At 33.7% G+C, this 21,358-nt stretch overlaps 3 protein-coding genes and 1 long non-coding RNA gene across 8 annotated transcripts; 2 read left to right on the top strand and 2 right to left on the bottom strand.

Annotated features, from left to right (window-relative positions):
* Positions 1-307: 307 nt before the first annotated feature.
* On the bottom strand, positions 308-2,051 carry Coa8 (Cytochrome c oxidase assembly factor 8). The gene is made up of 3 exons (XM_071724702.1): positions 1,743-2,051; positions 673-870; positions 308-590 (listed from the first exon to the last, which is right to left on the bottom strand). The coding sequence occupies exons 1-3, from the start codon at positions 1,818-1,820 to the stop codon at positions 393-395; spliced, it is 474 nt and encodes a 157-aa protein (XP_071580803.1). The 5' UTR covers positions 1,821-2,051; the 3' UTR covers positions 308-392.
* Positions 2,052-5,268: 3,217 nt separating this feature from the next.
* On the top strand, positions 5,269-7,305 carry LOC139785525 (uncharacterized). 2 transcript variants are annotated; one of them, XR_011721975.1, is made up of 6 exons: positions 5,269-5,283; positions 5,373-5,583; positions 5,711-6,322; positions 6,401-6,605; positions 6,695-6,793; positions 6,898-7,305. It is a non-coding gene; the product is annotated as an uncharacterized lncRNA (long non-coding RNA). The 2 variants fall into 2 exon arrangements; XR_011721974.1 differs by having other exon boundaries at positions 5,373-6,322.
* A 416-nt stretch (positions 7,306-7,721) lies between these two features.
* On the top strand, positions 7,722-11,112 carry LOC139785524 (uncharacterized). 4 transcript variants are annotated; one of them, XM_071724695.1, is made up of 9 exons: positions 7,722-7,874; positions 7,953-8,460; positions 9,133-9,270; positions 9,469-9,612; positions 9,697-9,771; positions 9,847-9,891; positions 9,986-10,212; positions 10,669-10,828; positions 10,939-11,112. In XM_071724695.1, exons 2-9 carry the CDS (start codon positions 7,962-7,964, stop codon positions 11,091-11,093), a joined length of 1,443 nt encoding a protein of 480 aa, XP_071580796.1. In that variant the 5' UTR covers positions 7,722-7,874; positions 7,953-7,961; the 3' UTR covers positions 11,094-11,112. The 4 variants fall into 4 exon arrangements, with proteins under 4 accessions (XP_071580796.1, XP_071580799.1, XP_071580798.1 ...); XM_071724698.1 differs by having other exon boundaries at positions 7,734-7,874; positions 8,329-8,460; XM_071724697.1 differs by having other exon boundaries at positions 7,777-7,874; positions 7,950-8,460.
* A 6,124-nt stretch (positions 11,113-17,236) lies between these two features.
* LOC139785523 (transmembrane GTPase Marf-like) lies at positions 17,237-21,352 on the bottom strand. The gene is made up of 4 exons (XM_071724694.1): positions 21,346-21,352; positions 20,970-21,265; positions 20,317-20,484; positions 17,237-19,708 (listed from the first exon to the last, which is right to left on the bottom strand). The coding sequence occupies exons 2-4, from the start codon at positions 21,219-21,221 to the stop codon at positions 19,433-19,435; spliced, it is 696 nt and encodes a 231-aa protein (XP_071580795.1). The 5' UTR covers positions 21,222-21,265; positions 21,346-21,352; the 3' UTR covers positions 17,237-19,432.
* Between the last annotated feature and the right edge of the window lie 6 nt (positions 21,353-21,358).

The raw sequence follows: 21,358 nt of genomic DNA, 5'->3' as shown, positions 1-21,358 counted from the left end.
CCGGCGCTCTACCACTAGACCACACTGCCGCCCTACATGATATTCAGATATCAATTTAGAAATTTTGTTTGAAATTTAGATCCTCAAAAGCCTCTAAATTTTATAATCTCGATCTTTTGTCTTTGAGCTAGATTGTACGTTTGCAGTCTTGTATGACATGAGAAGCATAATTTTATGGGCAATTAATAGTTCAAATTTTGCTCACAATTTTACATTAACGTTCCGGTTATTAAAGAATTAATAATTTTATTGTACATTGTTATTATAAAGCAATTCTTTACATATCTCAGAAATAAAGAGAGAAAAATAGCATTTTTTGATATATTTATTTAAATAATTGCAACATTACATAATTTGTGTAAATGTTTAATTATATAAATGTCAATTCAAATTTATTTAATTTTAAGCTTAGATATTTTTACTGCTATTCCAAAAAATAAAATTTTTATATTTCTTTTATACCACATAATGTTATAATTGAAATGAGACTGCCAATTTTTATCTAAAAATCGTTTATAAAATACTGACATATTATCTGCAGTCAATGTCTTTCCTTGTGCTTCTAACATCTGTTGAAATTGTTTACGTTCCTGAAATCTCATTAAATCTTTTTACATGTCATAATAAATCTTATATATTAGAAAAAAAATCACAACTCAATAAAATTAGTACCTTAATAAAGTTAGTATTATGTTTGGACCAGAATATCTGATTCCATTGTTGCGTCTCTTTCCTAAGCTCCTTATACCTCTTCTCTAAATATGTTTCCTTTGTGGGGCTGGCAAATAGAACAGGTCTTAGGTTTGAAACTGGATCAGGAGGTCCAATTACATCACGAAGTTGATAATTGTTTTTTAGCTTAACTGTTTCCTAGCAAAAATGATTAAAATAAATAAATAAATAAAATATATATATAGATGGAACTTTCTATTACTTATTATATATTTTTGTGAGTAGAATATGAAATAATTAAAATGCACTCTATTACGAAAATAAAATAACAACATGTTAAAAGTACTTTTTTCAAGATCCATAAATCTGTTATAAAACCTTAGCACTTGTAGGCTTGTATTTAACATATCCTTAGTTCTTGAAATCAAATAATAATTTTACTATACAAATAGGTATAAAGACTTTTAAGGAATAGAAAACATGTTTGAAATAAAGATTATTAATATTCTATGCAAGCCAATGGATAAATATTCTATGCAAGCCAATGTATATATGTCTCTACTTAACAAAATATTTAAATAAGATAAATAATTATAAATAAAAACAATCTTAAATCTATGCGCGCTAATCTCTTAGGTTGTAATCATAGATTCATTGCCTTACAATTAATTGAATAAAAAGTTTCCATATCATCAATAGGTCGATGTTGAAATTCAGACCATTCCACTTAATTTGTTAATTTGTTATTTAAGTATAAATATGCCAAAGATATTAATCACATTTCTGTGCGTTTATTCGATCAGTATAACATCTTTCATTTTAAAAAACACTGTGCTTAATTGTTAATTTACTCTTTTTATAATATCTAACAATATTAACTTTCCAAGCATTGTTTTACACATACGATCAAGTGCGTTTTCATCAAAATTTAAGGAGAGCGAATTAATTTAAATTAAATATTTATCTTGTTCTTACATATTCTACACACTCTTGATACCTATATAAAATTTCATTGGAAATTGGAATGCAACAATTAAATTATCAATGTCCATATTTATCAAAATATTTACCACACTAAATAACCGACAGAGTTGTCTTGTGAAATGTTTTGTACGATAGTTATAACATTGCAGTGCAACGTTCAACATCTCAAGATTTTATCACATTAATACAACAAATCGAATTAATACATCTTCTTTTTCTGCTGAACATTCGATTCCCCAATCGGGTTTTTTACGGCCATTGATTTTAGAGACGCCAGACTGCCAGAAGTGTCATAATTTATTATTGAAAGACGTTTCACTGGTGCAGAAGCCACAAGGCTGGCTTCACTACCATACACGTATGATACGATTAGGTACTGAGACTGAGATTTGATTGGCAGGTGCAAGTTACGCGTACGCATCTTATGCTGGGGCTACACTATGCGCGTTTTCGCGAATCGGATTCGCGAATCGCGCATTTGTATGCCATTCGTGCTAAGCACACATGGTATACAAATGCACGATTCGCGAATCCGATTCGCGAAAACGCGCATAGTGTAGCCCCAGCCTTAAGGTGCGATTTCACGATGACGCTCGACGCTGGATTCGAGCGTCAAAAAGCTAAACTGTGTTTAGCTTTGACACTCGACGCTCATTTCAGCCAATCCAGTGGTTAGATTATATTTCGCGTCCCTCTGAATCTATCACGTGACCAGATTTGACGCTCGAATCTAGCGTCGAGCGTCATCGTGAAATCGCATCTTTAAGGTGCGATTTTACGATGACGCTCGACGCTGGATTCGAGCGTCAAATCTGGTCACGTGATTAGATTCAGAGGGACGCGAAATATAACCTAACCACTGGATTGGCTGAAATGAGCGTCGAGTGTCAAATCTGGTCACGTGATAGATTCAGAGGGACGCGAAATATAACCTAACCACTGGATTGGCTGAATCTAATCACGCGACCAGATTTGACGCTCGAATCCAGCGTCGAGCGTCATCGTGAAATTGCACCTATAGATTCAGAGGGACGCGAAATCTAACCTAACCACTGGATTGGCTGAATCTAATCACGTGACCAGATTTGACGCTTGAATCCAGCGTCGAGCGTCATCGTGAAATCGCACCTTTAGGCTGAACTGGCTGAAGCGTCGTCTACAATGGCAGCAGGAGTATGCAGTAAGACGTAAGCAGTAAGTTATTGACCAACCACAGTCGATTATTCTTGAATTGTAAAAATCCCATTAAGGCCACGGACACACACTTTTTCGTAACAGTAACAGTAGAGTTTCGACCAATCGCGTTGCTCGATTCGGGAACGTACGGCCGTACGTTCCCGAATCGAGCAACGCGATTGGTCGAAATCCTACTGTTACTGTTACGAAAAAGTGTGTGTCCGGGGCTTAAGCTGGCCACACACACTTCCGTAACAGTAACAGTAAAGTTTCGACCAATCGCGTTGCTCGATTTGGGAACGTACGGCCGTACGTTCCCAATTCAAGCAACGCGATTGGTCGAAACTTTACTGTTACTGTAATGAAAAAGTGTGTATCCGGGCCCTTAGGCCCGGTCTACAATGGATGTTGTAAGTCGTAAGTCGTAAGAATTGGCCAATCACAGTTCATTATTCTTCGACCGCAAAGAGAATAATGGACTGTGATTGGTTAATTCTTACGACTTACGACTTACAACACCCATTGTAGACCGGGCCTTATGCTGGGTCTACAATGCGAGTCGCAAAGTCGTGAGTCGCAAGAATTGACCAATCACAGTCGAATTTGAGGAGAATAATCGACTGTGATTGGTCAATTCTTGCGACTCACGACTTTGCGACTCGCATTGTAGACCCAGCATTAAGCCTTGTGTACACGATACTAGAAATCGGTCCGAGTTTCGGTTTAAGCCAATGAAACTGCTGCTTTTCTGTAAGAGCTGCAAGTTGATTGGCTTAAACCGAAACTCGGACCGATTTCTAGTATCGTGTACACAAGGCTTTAGAGCCACCGCACAAGACTCTCGTATGGTCACGTAGCGTAACGTAACGTTAGTCAACGCACAAGAAACGTATCGGTTAGAGCCTCCGCACAAGCTCTCGCATGGTAACGTAAAGCCCGTATCAGACTACGGATTGGGATTGAGATTGGATTGAAATTTAATCAATCAGAACAGAGAAAACTGATCTCAAGTTTAGTAAACTTTGCTCTGATTGGTCAAATTTCAATCCAATCTTAATCCCAATCCGTAGTCTGATACGGGCATAACGTAGATCAACGCATAAGGGCCCGGACACACACTTTTTCGTAACAGTAACAGTAGGATTTCGACCAATCGCGTTGCTCGATTCGGAAACGTACGGCCGTACGTTTCCGAACGCGATTGGTCGAAATCCTACTGTTACTTTTACGAAAAAGTGTGTGTGGCCAGCTTAAGAAACGTATAACGCCGTAACGGCCGTAACCAATATACGTTTCTTGTTGCGTTGGCTTACGTTACGTTATGCTACGTGACCATACGAGAGTCTTGTGCGGTGGCTCTTAAGTCAGGGAGCTTTCCAGCAAGCGACACAAGTCGACACAAGTATGGTTTTATCTTTGTTACTTATTACCAAAAAAGAAAGATAGAACGATGCTCGTGTCCACTTGTGTCGCTTGCTGGAAAGCTCCCTCAATAACTTACTGCTTACGTCTTAAGCCGTGATCAGACTACGGATTGGGATTGAGATTGGATTGAAATTTAATCAATCAGAATAAAGAAAACTAACTTCAAGTTTAGTAAACTTTGTTCTAATTGATCAAATTTCAATCCAATCTCAATCCCAATCCGTAGTCTGATCACGGCTTTATGCTGGGTCTACAATGCGAGTCGCAAAGTCGTGAGTCGCAAGAATTGACCAATCACAGTCGATTATTCTCCTCAAATTCGACTGTGATTGGTCAATTCTTGCGACTCACGACTTTGCGACTCGCATTGTAGACCCAGCATTACACGGCGCCGTTAATCGGGTTTAATAACATCGGTAGTTCTTAGACTAGCCAATCACACTCATTCTTCAGAAGAAGGGAATAGCTGTGACCGCTGTTACACGTCGGGTTTAATAACATCGGTAGTTCTTAGGCTGGCAAATCACAGCTATTCCCTTCTTCTGAAGAATGAGTGTGATTGGCTAGTCTAAGAACTACCGATGTTATTAAACTCGATTAACGGCGCCGTGTAACAGCGGTCTGTGATTTGCCAGCCTAAGAACTACCGATGTTATTAAACCCGACGTGTAATGCTGGGTCTACAATGGGAGTCGCAAAGTCATGAGTCGCAAGAATTGACCAATCACAGTCGATTATTCTCCTCAAATTCGATTGTGATTGGTCAATTCTTGCGACTCACGACTTTGCGACTCGCATTGTAGACCTAGCATAACAGCGGTCAATTGTAGACGACGCTTGAGTTTCCACTGAGCGCATCACACGTCGCGCGCGCTCAGTGGAAACTCAGCCTAAATCGCGTCCATGACGTCCATGGCCGCTCTCAGGTTTCCTTCTAGTTCTACCGAAAATCGAAACAGCGATCGTGAGTACCGCTCTCAGGCTTCTCCATTCTTTCTGGTACGGCCGTTTGTGGATAGTTCATAGGTATTTATTTGGACGCCCTAATGAACCCGGTTACGTGCCGCTCAAATTATTTGATCCCACTCATCAAAACTAAATTAATCGCATCGCAGGAGCGCGGAAAAACCATACAGTTTATCTGGATTCCATCCCACAAGGGCATCACTGGTAACGAAAAGGCAGACGAACTCGCCAGAAAGGCCATTCGTTATGGTCAAGAACCCCCCGTCTTTAAACTTCCTCACTCGGACCTGTTTATCGATCAAAAAGAGAGACTATCAATAGAATTTCACAATTATCTTTTTAAAAGGGCTCTGCATAAAGGTAATCATTTCTTTCGAACGATTTATGTCAATACCCCCAAACCGTGGTATTATAAACTAAATTTGAAGCGTGATGCGATAGTCACGGTTTCCCGACTGAGAGCGAATCACTACAGTCTTAATCATAGTCTTTTTAGAAAAAATATTGTCGACGACGGTTCGTGCGCTTGCGGGGATCCCTCGCAAGACATAAATCACATCATCTTTCGTTGTCCTCTGACGTCTGACCGGGCCGCGGGTCTCCGGCGAATGGTCGAATCCCTCGCGGGCCCGCACTGCGATGATTTTCTCACGATATTAAAAAAACCTACAATCAGGATTTACAGACTCATTATGGCATTCTGCAAGTCAACGGATTTAAATTTGTAAGTTCGCGCGCCTGCGCGCGCATATACGACTCCTGAGATCCCCCATATCCTTGTTTCCATGGTGGAAAGAAAACAAGGTGTGCTCGTTAGAGGGGTCGAAATTGAGCATGTTCTGCGCAGACATGGCGACGGCCAAGCAAGCGCCATATTGAATATATATAGATATACTTTATGTATATACATACGTCAGAAGTGAACGTGTTTCGGCTTAATTTGTCTTTTTTAAAATGCCTATGTGTAGTGTAAGTGGATGCAAAAATAGAAGTGAGAATGCAAAAGAGAAAAATATTCAATTTTTCTCTTATCCAAAGGATGAAGAAACTGCGTTAAAATGGATGAAAGTTTCCAAGAAAAAAGTTAACCTAAAAAACGGTACGCTATTTTGAATCTATATAAATTATAATATTGAGGCATATATTTTTAATACTTTATTGAAATTAATTTTTGTAGCTCGCATATGCTCTGTCCACTTTACACCAAGCTGTTATACAAACCAAAGCCAGCGTATTTAGCAAACTGCGAAAATTACTCGCCTAAGAAATTACGAAGACTTCATGATCATGCAATTCCAACACTTGCCACTATTGAAGGAAGGAGAAGTGCTAAAGCAAGTGCAAAATCAACACAACATAATAAATGTTAGTGAAAACAGCAGGTGTGTATTATTGTATTATATAAAATGTTTTCTTATTATAATATGTGAAGATTGCAATAAATTCTATTTACAATATCTTTTTTTAACAGCAAAAACAGTTTTAGTGAGTCCGAGACCAATTTGATCGACACTTCAATGGAAAATAAAACAGAAACATGTTTTATGCAATCTTCAAAAGAAAATGCTAGGTACAATTTTATTGATTTCATGCGTATTAACGACTTCATTGCTGTACAAGAAATTATTGCATGTTGTTTTATATTTTCATTTCTTAAATATTTTTTACTTTTAGCAGTGCAAGTTAAGCCTGATTGGGTTTTAACAGTATCAGATGGTCATTTGATTTATCCCTCTGATCATTTCATTGAAGCAGCGTTAATTAATGAACAAGATTTTTGAAGAATTTCACGGAACTTCTGGCTTATCTAAAAATTTAAGACTGTAACTAAATTAACAATGGAAAAAATGCCAGAAGAGTATGGTATACCTGAAGAAGTAATGCTATGTCTTGTTCGTACAAGAACGTACATAAGATTGCGAAAAATTAATAAGAAATTAGTGTCTGATGTAAAAAAAAACGTTTATACAAAAAAGTTTCAAAATTCATGTATTGAAATCTGTAATATCAACGTGCCACATATGTTCATTTTCACATATCAATTTCTTGTATACTATTCAATAATAAACTTATTGAACACAACTTCTCGTGTTATTAAAATAAAATATTTATTACATTTATTGAAATTGCTGTATTTAAATAAACTTATCTTATATCCACAATATTTTTAAAACTTCAGAAAATTATTTACTTTTTCTTCATACATCTATTATATTGTTCAATTCATGCTTCTTTTACATTTATTTTAATATTTATATATAATTTTAACATTTTTTACTTAAAATTAATTATTACATGAAATAAAATTGCATTATATGCAGAACAGAAAAAGAATTTAATTCTTATTTAAAAAACTGCGGTCTTAATTCTATTGGCCAATAAACCAATATGTCTCCAGCTTGGCCTAACACACTCATTGGTTATTAGAAAGAATGCGCAACAGCATACCTTGTTTTCTTTCTACCATGCTTGTTTCCATTTCCCCTAGTCTTGGCCCCCTACATATAGCGTCCGACTCAAGTGGTAGAGTCAACACTCAAATACAACAGCGCACCTCTCAGTTGCCTATGCAAGCAGTGGCAAATGCTGGCCATATTGTCCTCGTAGAGGCAGGAGCCAAAATAAACCTAAGAAGAAGAAGAAGAAGATAGGTATTTATTATAATATGGAATATTTGTGTGTAAATAATATTTATTTCGTTTATTGCTTGATTGTATCTTTTCAAGCAGAACATCATCATGCCTAAGGATTTCCAATCGTTATCAAAAGGACGAAAAGATCAATTAATTCAGATTGAATTAAATCGTTATAAAGATTCAAAATTGTTACATTCAACTCCTTTAAACATATCGTCTAATTTATTAGATAAAGCGGAAATTGTTTCCATAAGTTCTGATAATACATCCTGTAGGAGTCATACGTCACCCTCATATGTAAACGAAATAAATGAATTAAGTATAGAATCACAGTTTGAAACACGAAATAACGAAGAGCAAGATATTGAAATAAAATATAACGTCTTTGAAGTAACAAATGTTTCTGACTGTACGAATAATATTACTTTACGGGATGATTTGCAAACATTTATTATTGATTGTAACATAGCACATGACGCTGCTAGCGATTTACTTACAATTCTGAGAAGACATGGGCATGTAGATTTGCCTAAGGATGTTCGACTTTTGCTTCAAAATCAACAATGTTGGCGGCCTCGTACAGTTAATGGTGCAAATTGCAGTAAGTACATGCATTATTTTATCTCGCCTGTACTTTTAATTATGTATATGGTGACAAAAGAATAATGTACACACACACACATACACACACACACACACACACACATACAGGGTGACTGAAAATTTATAGACAATAGCCGTACTATGTAGATTCGAGTTGAACTGAATAATGATTTATGTGTCATTTTGTTCATTTCGTGATAGATATCAAGGAACTAGTTAAACAATATAAGTAAATAATCACACGGGAAGCGGTAAGACAAACTGTCAGCATGCCTAACAAAAGGTGGCTTTCTACAGCTATAAGAAGGATATCTTGCTTCTTATAGAATCATCTAGTAACAGTAAATTTCAATTCCTAGTAAGCGGCATGTGACAGAACCACACGCTGGAAAAAGCGCTTCTTGCTACAGCTCACCTTGACCTTGACCCACCATTCCTAGGAAATCCTAAAAAGCAAAACATTTTTTTATACAAGCTGGAAGCTATCTTTTGATAGACATGTAGAAAATTACATATATAAATATATATATATATATAAATAAATAAATAAATATATATATATATATATATATAGGTATATATACACATTACAATCAAGAAACGCACTTTGTTACAAAAATCATGATGCTTTATACAAGAAACTTATATGCTACTTTTTTCTTCATTATAGCATCTCGAAAAAGTGCAGTCAATTTAAACGATATGACAACTGATGAAGAGCGATTAGGCCAAAGAAAAAGACGACATACTGTATACAGTGATAGCGAGGAAGAACAGCATAATTGCCAATGTAGAAAACATATTAAAAGTAATGCATACAGTACAAACATACAGTGTACTACATTTATTTTATGTTATAATTACGCATAATTTTTGCTGCCTTTTTTTTTAAATGTTTATAATGAAATCTGTAGAAGGATCCTTCTATCTTTTGATTTCGATAAAATGTGATATATTTGTAAAGAAATTAAAATATTAGAATTATAATTGTTGTTTTTTTGTACAGGAAAACAGATTAATGTGAGTAGTGTTACTACAGTACCATCGTGTCCTTCAAACGTTCAAATAAAGAATAAACATGTCAACGTACCACAAGTTGCAACATTCAACGATGCAAGTGGAAATAGTGTGTACGAAATTTCGCAAAACGGTATTATGATTTGAAATATTATGAAAAATAGAGTAATTATTATAAATATAGGAATATTAAATTTAGTCATTAATGCATTTACAGAAAATAACCCAGTCCCATCTACATTTAACGAGAGGCTACATTCTGAAATAAGTAACATGCCTATAATAGTAGAAGGTATACATATACATTGTTAAAATCAACAGAGATTATTTGTAACATACAGCATATTAACTTCATAAAATTTTTTAGGATATGAGCAACTTACCGAAACCGTACAGGATAGTAATATAAAAGGTAAATTATATCCCTTTTCGTATTATTAACACTTTGTGCACACAAGATATTCGATCAGTTTTTCGTACATCAAATTGTTGAATTTGTATTGTAGAAAAGTTGGACCAAATATTACGGATGCAGGCAGCTACAAATATTTCATTGAGAAATATTAACCAACGATTATATAAAATAGAAGATGCCATTAAACACAAAAGTACAAAAAGCTCTGTTGAAATTAATGACGATCTCATCGCACCGTTTTTGCCACTTAAAACAATAGAAGAGATAAAACAATTTGAATGCTTACTGAGAACGTCAAATGAGTCAGTAACACAATTTGTAAGTTTTACATTTCTTTACTATCCTTACAATTGTATTTCATTTTAATATAAAAACACTTTATTAAAATGTTTTGCATAACATGTTTGTTGCTAACTACAGAGTAAACATTGTACAATAAAATTGACATATTCACTACTTAATATATGTATATTTTATAATTATATTTCTACAAGAAGTTAAAAATTAGTTTAAGCTCGATGGAATTATTTTTTATTTTCTTTGGATTTCTTTGTTTCTGATGTACGTTATTAATCAAGAGTTCCGCGGTGAGGAAACCCAGAAGGTTCAACTATGTGTAAAAGTTTTTTGGATGAAAAACATACCTATAATTGTTTGAATAAAAATATCTTCACTAAACTTTATCATATCCTCTTATAATATTATACTGTTCTATCAGTAATCCATTGAAGTAAATGTAAAATATATTTCTTAATTTTTTTCTTTTCTTTACAGAAACAGTTTGTATCAAAAACTGGTGGCAATAATGCCAAAGATCACATACACAAATGTTTAAAAAAATTAATAACAAATGAGTGTGCCATGAAATGTTCATGGAAAGGTTTACGTAATAACTTTCAAATATCCAACTTATATTCCATCAAAATTATGAAAAGTAAGTTATAGACGTATATGTGTGTGTCTATATGTATGTGTGTGTCGCTGAATTTACCAAATTTCTTATTACAATGCTTCTATTAGTTTTATATGATTTCCTTTTTCTAGAAGAGATAACATCGCACTACACATATACAGAATCTGATTTCGAGAACACTACGGCAGAATGGTTACGTTTTGCAAATCAAAGGAACAAAAGAGAAAATCAAGCTAAAGAAAATAATGCAAAATGTAACGAATGTAATGAAGATAACGAATATTAAATATATGTATAATATAATATTTGTAAAGGTAAAGTTAAGTTCAAAAGATTTGTTTTTGTGAAATTTTGAACTTTTGAGACTTCTGATGACGCTAAAGCAATTATGACTGCAGAATCTATAAAATATGAAGATACTGAACTTATAAGAAATTATACTGCAAATTACAATGCAGAAAACACAAGAAAGAGAGGAACATAGGAAAAAGAAAGTAGATAAAATAAATCAACTACCACACAAAAAAGAGATGCGAAAATTAATGCGGAATAAACATTTATAGGGACAGATAATTGTTTAAAAGTATTTTGAATTGATTAAAAGTAAGAAATTATTTACTTTTCTGGTATTTCCACGATATATACGTAAATTATATATGTATATATATATAGGTGAATCTTAATGGATGCACCAACCATTTACCATAGGAGATGAGTTACCGACCGCAACTGTAATGAACCGAACGATCCATAGGTGACACCAGCTTGAATCGACCGCTTCGATCGACGAGTCCGAGGTGATGTACAGGCAAGTTAAAAACTGTGAATCAAATAACGTATATCGTATGTTCATACTTTTCTAATATATCCAACTGTCTTACGCATTTTTCTTTTTACATATAATTGTATTTAATTTGATTTCTTATTATTCTCCATCTATGCGCAACGTATTAACCGCATGTACTACGTTTACGCGAGCGTTACTTTTGTAGTAACTTACGATAATTCACTCGTTTACGCAGAGTAAATTATCGTAAGTTACTACAAAATTTCCTTTACGCGAAGGAATTATCGTAAGTTACTACTGAAGTAACGCTCGCGTAAACGTAGTAAGAGTATCTTTTTATACGATTTTTTTTAAATATTTATATTTAGTACAGTTTTACTTGGTGGCGATTTCTTTTCACGCTTACGCGGAACATTTTAGCGCGTAAAAAAAGAGTTGGATATAAGCGGAAAAAAAATAAAAATATTCTACCATTCTTATACAAAATTGAGCAATTCTACTTTTCTACAAGAAATATTCTACTGTATACTTTATGGATATAAAAGTAATAATGTGAAAAATTAGAAGTAATAACAGTGGGCTTCCGCACCACCCTTGAGGTACCACCAATAGCGCTTTAGGTTTTTTCGCCTGGACCCGTAATGTACCACATTTTTAGACCTTTTTCAGTATAAAGGTTTAAACAGATGTACTAAAGTCTTACTGCGTGTAAAAACGCACACAGATGAAAAATTACATCAACGTGACCGTGCGCAACACATTACCAATTTATCATGTTTTTATCTCAGTATGCGTGCTCGAAATGGTTTCCCTCCAGCCTCTCACAAAATGTAGCCTTTTTTAAAATTACACGATGCACCCGGCGCAAGACCCGTGGACTTATTGCACGACAAGCTCGTACAATTAAATCCTTCAGATCTTGAGCACTAGCAAGTCGCGTTGTGCAAACTTAATTACTGCACTAAGAGCCGAAAAACAGTAATAATTCCTGTATTTTTGCTCACTCTCAACTTTTAATCTTTCTTACAGTAACCATTACGCGCTACTACAGTAAACATTCTTTCAGTAACCAGTACGGATCTCACAGTAACCATTACGATAAAAATCAGTAATGATTCCGGTGCAATAATTAAAAAAAAAATTTCTTTTTATATTTTCAAATAGGTCTAATTTTTTTGAATATTTTTAAGTTTAATTTGTATTCGTGGTTTCGCATATTCTATTTTATTAATTAAAATTACGCACTGTTTTACAATTTTTGAAAACACATTGACGGGAGACGGGATTCAAACCTAAGATTCCGGAATGACAGTTTAATACGCTAACGCTGAGCTAACAATCTATTCTACAATAACTGTTATGAATCTCTCTGAACTGCTCTGAACTCGCGCGATAAAACGAATATAAAGAGCCAACAGTACTTAATGGTTACAGAATCGCACATGATTGAATAATGGAACTTCTCAGCAATTATTTCTTTTCTATTATTTCTTTCAGACAGTATCGCTTACGATCTTAATCTTTAGATATTACTGTGTTTTTCAGTAGACATTACTTTTTTTTTAAGTAAGCATCTGTGTATTGAGAATAAAAATTGAGAATGAGTGCAATTTTGACAAGGGCTACATTTTGTGAGAGAATGGAGGGGGGCCATTTCGAGCACATACTAAAGTAAAAATATGATAAATTGGTGATGTGTTGCGCACGGTCACACGTTGATATAATTTTTCATCTGCGTGCGCTCTTACGCAATATGACTTCAATGTATCTATTTGAACTTTTATACTGAAAAGGTCTAAAGATGTGGTACAATATGGCTCCAGGCGAAGGTCCACTTTAAAAAACCTAACGCGCCATTGGTGGTACCTCAAGGGTGGTGCGGAAGTCCACTGTTATTACTTCTAATTTTTCACATTATTACTTTATATCCATAAAGTATGCAGTAGAATATTTCTTGTAGAAAAGTAGAATTGCTCAATTTTGTATAAGAATGGTAGAATATTTTTATTTTTTTCCCCGCTTATATCCAACTCTTTTTTTACCGCGCTAAAATGTTCCGCGTAAGCGTGAAAAGAAATCGCCACCAAGTAAAACTGTATTAAAATATAAATATTTAAAAAAAATCGTATAAAAAAAGATACTCTTACTACGTTTACGCGAGCGTTACTTCTGTAGTAACTTACGATAATTCTTACGCGTAAACAGAATTTTGTGGTAACTTATGATAATTTACTTCGCGTAAACGAGTGAATTATCGTAAGTTATCGCACAGAAGTAATCGCTCGCATAAACGTAGAAACAGATACAAAAGATATTTCTTTCTATTAGTCTAGGATCCGGCCGCGTGATTTATACGTTTATCTGTTATTTTATCAAAATGCGATTTTAATGGAAGATTACATATCAGGTCATACATCGCGGCCGGTGTGCCTAGCAAAATCTTGCCGCAAGTACCCTCAATTAGAGCTGTTTAATTAAATTTTTTAGACAACTTCGTTCATTTGTTTGCGAAGGAAATGAAGCGTTATCTAAAAGAGAGTGATCTAAAAAACTTGAAAAAAATAGGTCGCCATCTCTCAGTCTGCCGCAACCTCCTGGCAGCCAGGTGCAAAAAGGTCCTTTTTCGTTAATTATCAACGTTCATCGTGTATCGAGACAATTTTTACACAAATTGAAGCTAAATTTTTCCTCTACACGATGGAATATGGTTGCCTGCGTAAAAGCTGCCGCAACTGGTGGTTGCCAGCGTTTGAATGACTCGCTCTCGCCTGCGCGAGCTCTTTAATCTTACAATGTGTTACAATGGAATAATCACAGCAATTTCCTTGAATTTCTTTAATATTACAATAGTTTCTAAACAAGTTTTCAAAAATTCCTTTTATAAATAAATTCCGCCCCTCATTCGTCTTCCGACTCGTCTGAACTCGCAGCATCATACTCCAAATCATCAGAATTATCATTCGCGTTTTCAGAACTTTCATTCATCGACATGCGCAATACATCTTCGACTTTCAACGGCGTTGGGTACCCAACGAACCACGTTGGTTTCAAAAAACCATCTAATAACCAACCGCAATCTTCAGCGCGTAATTTAATACAACACGGATCTGTAGCATTTTGCCACATCGAATTTACAAAAATTGCGCGTGTCGATGAATGAAAGATCTGAAAACGCGAATGATAATTCTGATGATTTGGAGTATGATGTTGCGAGTTCAGACGAGTCGGAAGACGAATGAGCGGCGGAATTTATTTATAAAAGGAATTTTTGAAAACTTGTTTAAAAACTATTGTAATATTAAAGAAATGCAAGGAAATTGCTGTGATTATTCCATTGTAACACATTGTAAGATTGAAGAGCTCGCGCAGGCGAGAGCGAGTCATTCAAATGCTGGCAACCACTAGTTGCGGCAGCTTTTACGCAGGCAACCATATTCCATCGTGTAGAGGAAAAATTTAGCTTCAATTTGTGTAAAAATTGTTTCGATACACGATGAACGTTGATAATTAACAAAAAAGAACCTTTTTGCATCTGGCTGCCAGGAGGTTGCGGCAGACTGAGAGGTGGGAACCTATTTTTTTCAAGTTTTTTAGATCACTCTCTTTCAGATGACGCTTCATTTACTTCGCAAACAAATAAACAAAGTTGTCTTAAAAAATTTAATTAAAACAGCTCTAATTGAGGGTACTTGCGGCAAGATTTTGCTAGGCACACCGGCCGCGATGTATGACCTGATATGTAATCTTCCATTAAAATCGCATTTCGATAAAATAACAGATAAAGATAAACGTATAAATCACGCGGCCGGATCCCGTACTATATTACTACGTTTACGCGAGCGTTACTTCTGTAGTAACTTTCGATAATTCCTTCGCGTAAAGGAAATTTTGTAGTAACTTACGATAATTTACTCTGCGTAAACGAGTGAATTATCGTAAGTTACTACAAAAGTAACGCTCGCGTAAACGTAGTACATGCGGTTAATACGTTGCGCATAGATGGAGAATAATAAGAAATCAAATTAAATACAATTATATGTAAAAAGAAAAATGCGTAAGACAGTTGGATATATTAGAAAAGTATGAACATACGATATACGTTATTTGATTCACAGTTTTTAACTTGCCTGTACATCACCTCGGACTCGTCGATCGAAGCGGTCGATTCAAGCTGGTGTCACCTATGGATCGTTCGGTTCATTACAGTTGCGGTCGGTAACTCATCTCCTATGGTAAATGGTTGGTGCATCCATTAAGATTCACCCTGTATAAAGTTATTATTTTTATTACTGTAATTAAATCAGAGACCTGTTATTCCTAGATGTTGCGTTTCCCAGATAACACACATGTCTTAAAGAAATCATAAAAATATTTAAAAGATGATGCAATAAAACATCTTCCCAAAATCTTCACATCTTCAATATCACTATTTCATAACAACATAATTATATAACAATTCCATAACATTTTTTTTACAATTTGCTTTTTTTATTACAACTGTATAATAGAAATGTAATTTGTAGAGAAAAAAATACTTTTTTCAACATTATTACGTAAAACATGGATATAATTTCTTGTTAAAAATATATCTTATTATATTCTTAATTATCTCATGTAATTATTTTTACAATACACACAATTGTTTAAAATATGCGCAGTAGAATTAAACGTATTTTTAGAATATTTTTGTGACAAAACAAATTTCTCTTTTAATCTCATCTTGCATGATATATAAACATTTAAAAAAAATCTTTTAAATCTTTTGAAATACATTTGTATAGAAATCCGCAATCTATTAATTATTTTTATATTGAAAAGTATATTAATGTATATGAAATAAAACCATATAAAAATACAATATATACATTTATTAAGGGGGAACATATGAGTAGACCGCAAGAAAAGAAGGTGAAATTCGGGAATTTTTATCTTGGAAACTATTAATTCGATTCGATCCGGGTTTTTTTTTATTTAAAAGTATCTACATTGAGGCACGTTCACAAATTTTTTTAAGGGAATTCATTCCCTCGGAGCGCTGTTCTCGTGGCCGGCGTAAAATGTGTTCCTCGCGGATACGGTTCACGGTTCCCAGAATATCTCGAGAACGGCTGGACCGATTTGCTTCAAATTTATACACAATGTTTTACGATAGTTTTTCTCGTTTCCATCGGGAGATTTTTTTCTTTACTCAACTAGTTTTTTTTTATCAGACTATAAAAGGTCGAAAATTTGGGTCGAAAAATGAATGTGAGTTCAAACAGTCGACGTTTCGGTAAAAAAATTTTTTTTAAATGAAATCTGCCGATGGAAACGAGAAAAACTATCGTAAAATATTGTGTATAAATTTGAAGCAAATCGGTCCAGCCGTTCTCGAGATATTCTGGGAACCGTGAACCGTGTCCGCGAGGAACACATTTTACGCCGGCCACGAGAACAGCGCTCCGAGGGAATGAATTCCCTTAAAAAAATTTGTGAACGAGCCTCAATGTAGATACTTTTAAATAAAAAAAACCCGGATCGAATCGAATTAATAGTTTCCAAGATAAAAATTCCCGAATTTCACCTTCTTTTCTTGCGGTCTACTCATATGTTCCCCCTTAAACTTGTTAAACAAATATTAATATAAAATGATTACTCATGCATAACAGTTAACCATATTTATTCATAGTTTTACAATTACATACATTCTTCAGTAAATATAGTCTCATAAAAAGATAAAGTTTTATACATATATATGCTTGATTCTTTTAATTAAATAAGATTGATACATCTGTAATAAATCTAAAATAAGTATGATTTATAGGAGCCTCATTAAACAAAATTTGATAGAATATTTAATGACTTGTAATATTGTAATGCTTTCGAAAGTAAGAAATATGAGAATTATATAAATTTGTTTTTAATTCATCTCTCTTGTGTAACAACTATATTTATTATAATTTTCTATTAGAAAAGAATAGTTACTATGTATTTCAAAAAATAAGTTATTTGACATGATTTACTGTAAGAAGTTATTTTCCTGTACATTAATTGTAAGACTAGAGTTTGTATCAGGTAGAAACAATCCTTTAGTACGTTTTAACAGATTGTGTCTTATATTGTTATCGTAAATTTAAATACGACTGTCCATTTCTCTTTCTTGATTTATCTAATATAAAAATCATGATTTTCCTGTAATAAGAGGGTTAGATAACCACACTAAATTATAAGATGAGAATATAAATCTATACCTATGCATATAAATGTTTATCATTCAATTGTCACATAAGATGTTATTTAATTACTATTTTTAGATTAAAAACAAAATATTACAGATATTTAAACAACTACATCACATATAAGTATTCCTTCAAAACTATTACACTATCAATGTTATTACGCTATTTCAATAAATTCATAAATGTGTACAAAACAGATTGTTCACTTAATTCAAAGGTTTCAGATAAGCTGCATCAAATGTATCAAGCTCATTTATTAAAAAGTTGGCCTCGTTTCGAAGATGCTTTGCCTTAGCTGCTGCTTTTTCCAATACAGCTAAAGTATTCGCTATAGTTTTAAGTTCGGTATCCATCTCGGATGTTGTTTCATCTACCAAATGACAGAGCCGTGCGAATGTGCTAGAGAGCTCCCTATATATAATCATACCAAACATTATTATAGAAAAGAAATTTAAAAAATAAGTAGGGGAGACCGGGGCTAAGCCGACACTATTTTTTCAAAGGCAATTTTTAATATTTAATTAAAATTTTTAGGCAAATTCAATGGTACATATTTAAAGAGTGTTTCTTCAGGTACAAAATTGATTCAGGAAATTTTGCTGTACGTCGCTTTGTTTTGCCGCCAGAAAAGGAAAAGTGACGCGAAGACAAATTTTCGAATTAAAAAATGCCGGGGCAAACTCGACACCCCGCCGGGGCAAACTCAACACTTTGTCTGATCGACACAATTTGATCTGGAACTTATTTTTTACTGTCTGAAAATGAAAATACATTGTTTATTGTGTATTTAAAAAGTACAAAAATTCGGAATAAAGTAGCTAGAACAATCATTTAAAATAATGAGAACAAAAATTGTTGAATTTTCAATTATCTTCATCTAAACTCATGTCTGAAAAACAATTAATGCAGGTAAACTCGCGATCGGACGTGCGCATACATTTGTCATGAGCCATACGGCTGCATGACAAGCATCGTTTGTTACTGGGAGCCGACGAAACGGCGTGGTGTTGACTTTGCCCCGGACGTCGTTTTTCACTTTTGTCACTTCAAAAACATGAAAATTTTGAAAATATGCAAAAACGATTATCGGATTCATATAGAGCATCAAATTTCCCATCAAAATCACTTACCGGTAGATTCGCAAGAGTAAAGTTCGATGAAAGAGTAGACATTTTCGAGAGATCAGAAAAATTACTTTTCACTATCAAAAACGCTTATGTCGCGTTAAAAATTACACTATAACTCAGAATGTTACCAAATTCCGTTGATAATACTGGCACATAAAGACGCATTTACAGTAGGAAAGGCAAGTTTCTACGATAGATTTAAATTGGCAAAAAGCCTAGTGTCAAGTTTGCCCCGTTGTCGGCTTAGCCCCGGTCTCCCCTATATATGTTGTTTTGTAATATAAAAAAATTTTAACAATTGAGAAAGTTAGTTTGAAAAGTCATTTTGAGAGAAAAACATGTTACATCATAAATCTCTATTCTAACTAATTATACATATATAGTTTACAAAAAATTGAAATTCTATTATAATAATATATACATTTTAATTTTAAAGTATCAAATAGTTAAAAAAAGAGCAAAAAAATAATTGAAATCAAAGCAACATTATTTCTTACACATATTTGTACACTGTCGTATCTGTATAGATTATAGATGTATAAATATTATAACATATAGATATTATAACGTACTGTTGTACTTGGTGACTGCAATTTGCAGAAGTGAGATCCACAATCAATCGTAACTTCTTGGTAGCATGCGAAACATATTGTCGTTTAAATTCTCGTTCCTTTGCTTTATTAGTCCATGTTAGACGTTCATATAGATATAAAGCACCATATATAGCACCAGTTATAGCGATTAATCTCCAGCCTACTGTTTTTAACATCTAGAAGAAACACTTATTTGTGAAATCTTTTTTTCACAAACCTCTCCGGCCTCTCCTCCATATTGCACATGCATGTATACACACAAACGTTTAAAATGTATCGAAGTTAATAAACATCATATTTTGAACATTTCTTGCAATCAATTTTCTTCACTAATCTCTCTATTAATAGTTATTTCATTATTTACATCTATCTATATATATATATATATATATATATATATATATCTCAATTTTTCATATTTAAATAAGTCACATAAAGATTACAATAAATACCTGATTGTAAATTACCGGATCTTGCCTTCAGTTATTACAACGCGATAATAATGCAAATATGTTTCATTTAAAAAAATGTCAATGACTTTAAAATCTCGAAAGATATGATTCTTAGCAAAATTTTGCTTATTACAATATTTCGAAACAAAATTTTTCTTTGATATTTCTAGCATCATCAAAAACATACGAAATATTTAAAGTAGGTATTCAAGTTATATAAATGAGACATTCACTACTTGTCTGTCTCTGTCTTCCCTCCCTTCTCCCTCCCCCTCTCTCCCTCTCTGCATATAAGGGGCGTAAAAGTAAATTGTAAATAAAATTGTACATACAAAACCAGCAACAATAAGACCACCCATTGTACCCTGCGATGTTACAGATGCAACTGCTATACGAGTAGCTAATGACCAGTCATCAGATCTTGCTGGAAAGTTTGATGTACTTGAAACAAATTTGAGAGAATCGATGCTATCTGCAGGTGATGTGATACATGGCGGAATCTGTAGGAAAAATAATTATTTTTATATTTCTTTCACACTTAAAATGTGACATAAAAACCATTTATCAATTGCAATAATATTTTTATACAAAGTGCCTTTTACTAAAAGTGTATTTTCTTTAACCGCAAATTCTTGGTCAAATTTTAAATTAATTTTTCTTTAATAAAGTTGCTAAAACTAAAAGTCAAGAAAAATCATGATTGTTATAAATTTCATATGCACATCTTTGTACAATATAATATAGAATATAAATTTGTTTCTCTGTATCTTTTTGAGACATATTTCGTATTAAGCTTCAAATTAAAATTCTATCAAATTAAAATCTACTTTAAATTAACTAAAAAATACTCGTGACAATTTTATTATTTGTTTTCCTAAAGCTTAATTTTCACTGTTAATCGCTTATAATTTATAAGTGAGTGTTTTTATATTTTATAAAGAAAAAATTGATTCAAAACACATCAACGATCCGCAATACATCTTACCTCTTGCGGATAATTGGCAATAGCTAATCTCTGACTCTGCCTTCCTGCGAATCTATTAATTATTGCTGTAAAACCCCAAGAAAAACGAAATTCTAGATCTTCATGAAAGTCTGCGCATAAATTGTCACAATTTAGTCGATAAAATATCTCGAATGGTTCCCGTCGTGGTAAAATGTTAAGCGACATTTGTCTTTTATTTTCGGGCAATAAGCTTGACATCCTTTCGGTCATTTCTCGCTGCGAGCTTTCCATGTTCAATGCTAAAGCCGTGCTGAGTCTGGCTCGTAAATTTGATCCTGCAATAGAATATAAAACATTTTTGAGCTCTTCAGCTACGTCTTCATATCAAATCACAAAATATGTAATCGAAAATCACCTAAGCCATTTTC

Source organism: Temnothorax nylanderi, unplaced genomic scaffold (genome assembly GCF_030848795.1).
Source record: "Temnothorax nylanderi isolate EJ_2023f unplaced genomic scaffold, tnyl_v1.0 TNYL_tig0822_pilon, whole genome shotgun sequence".
Taxonomy (NCBI): Eukaryota; Metazoa; Arthropoda; class Insecta; order Hymenoptera; family Formicidae; genus Temnothorax; species Temnothorax nylanderi.
The sequence above is the reverse complement of the archived record's forward strand: the minus strand, read 5'-3'. Positions and strand labels throughout refer to the sequence as shown.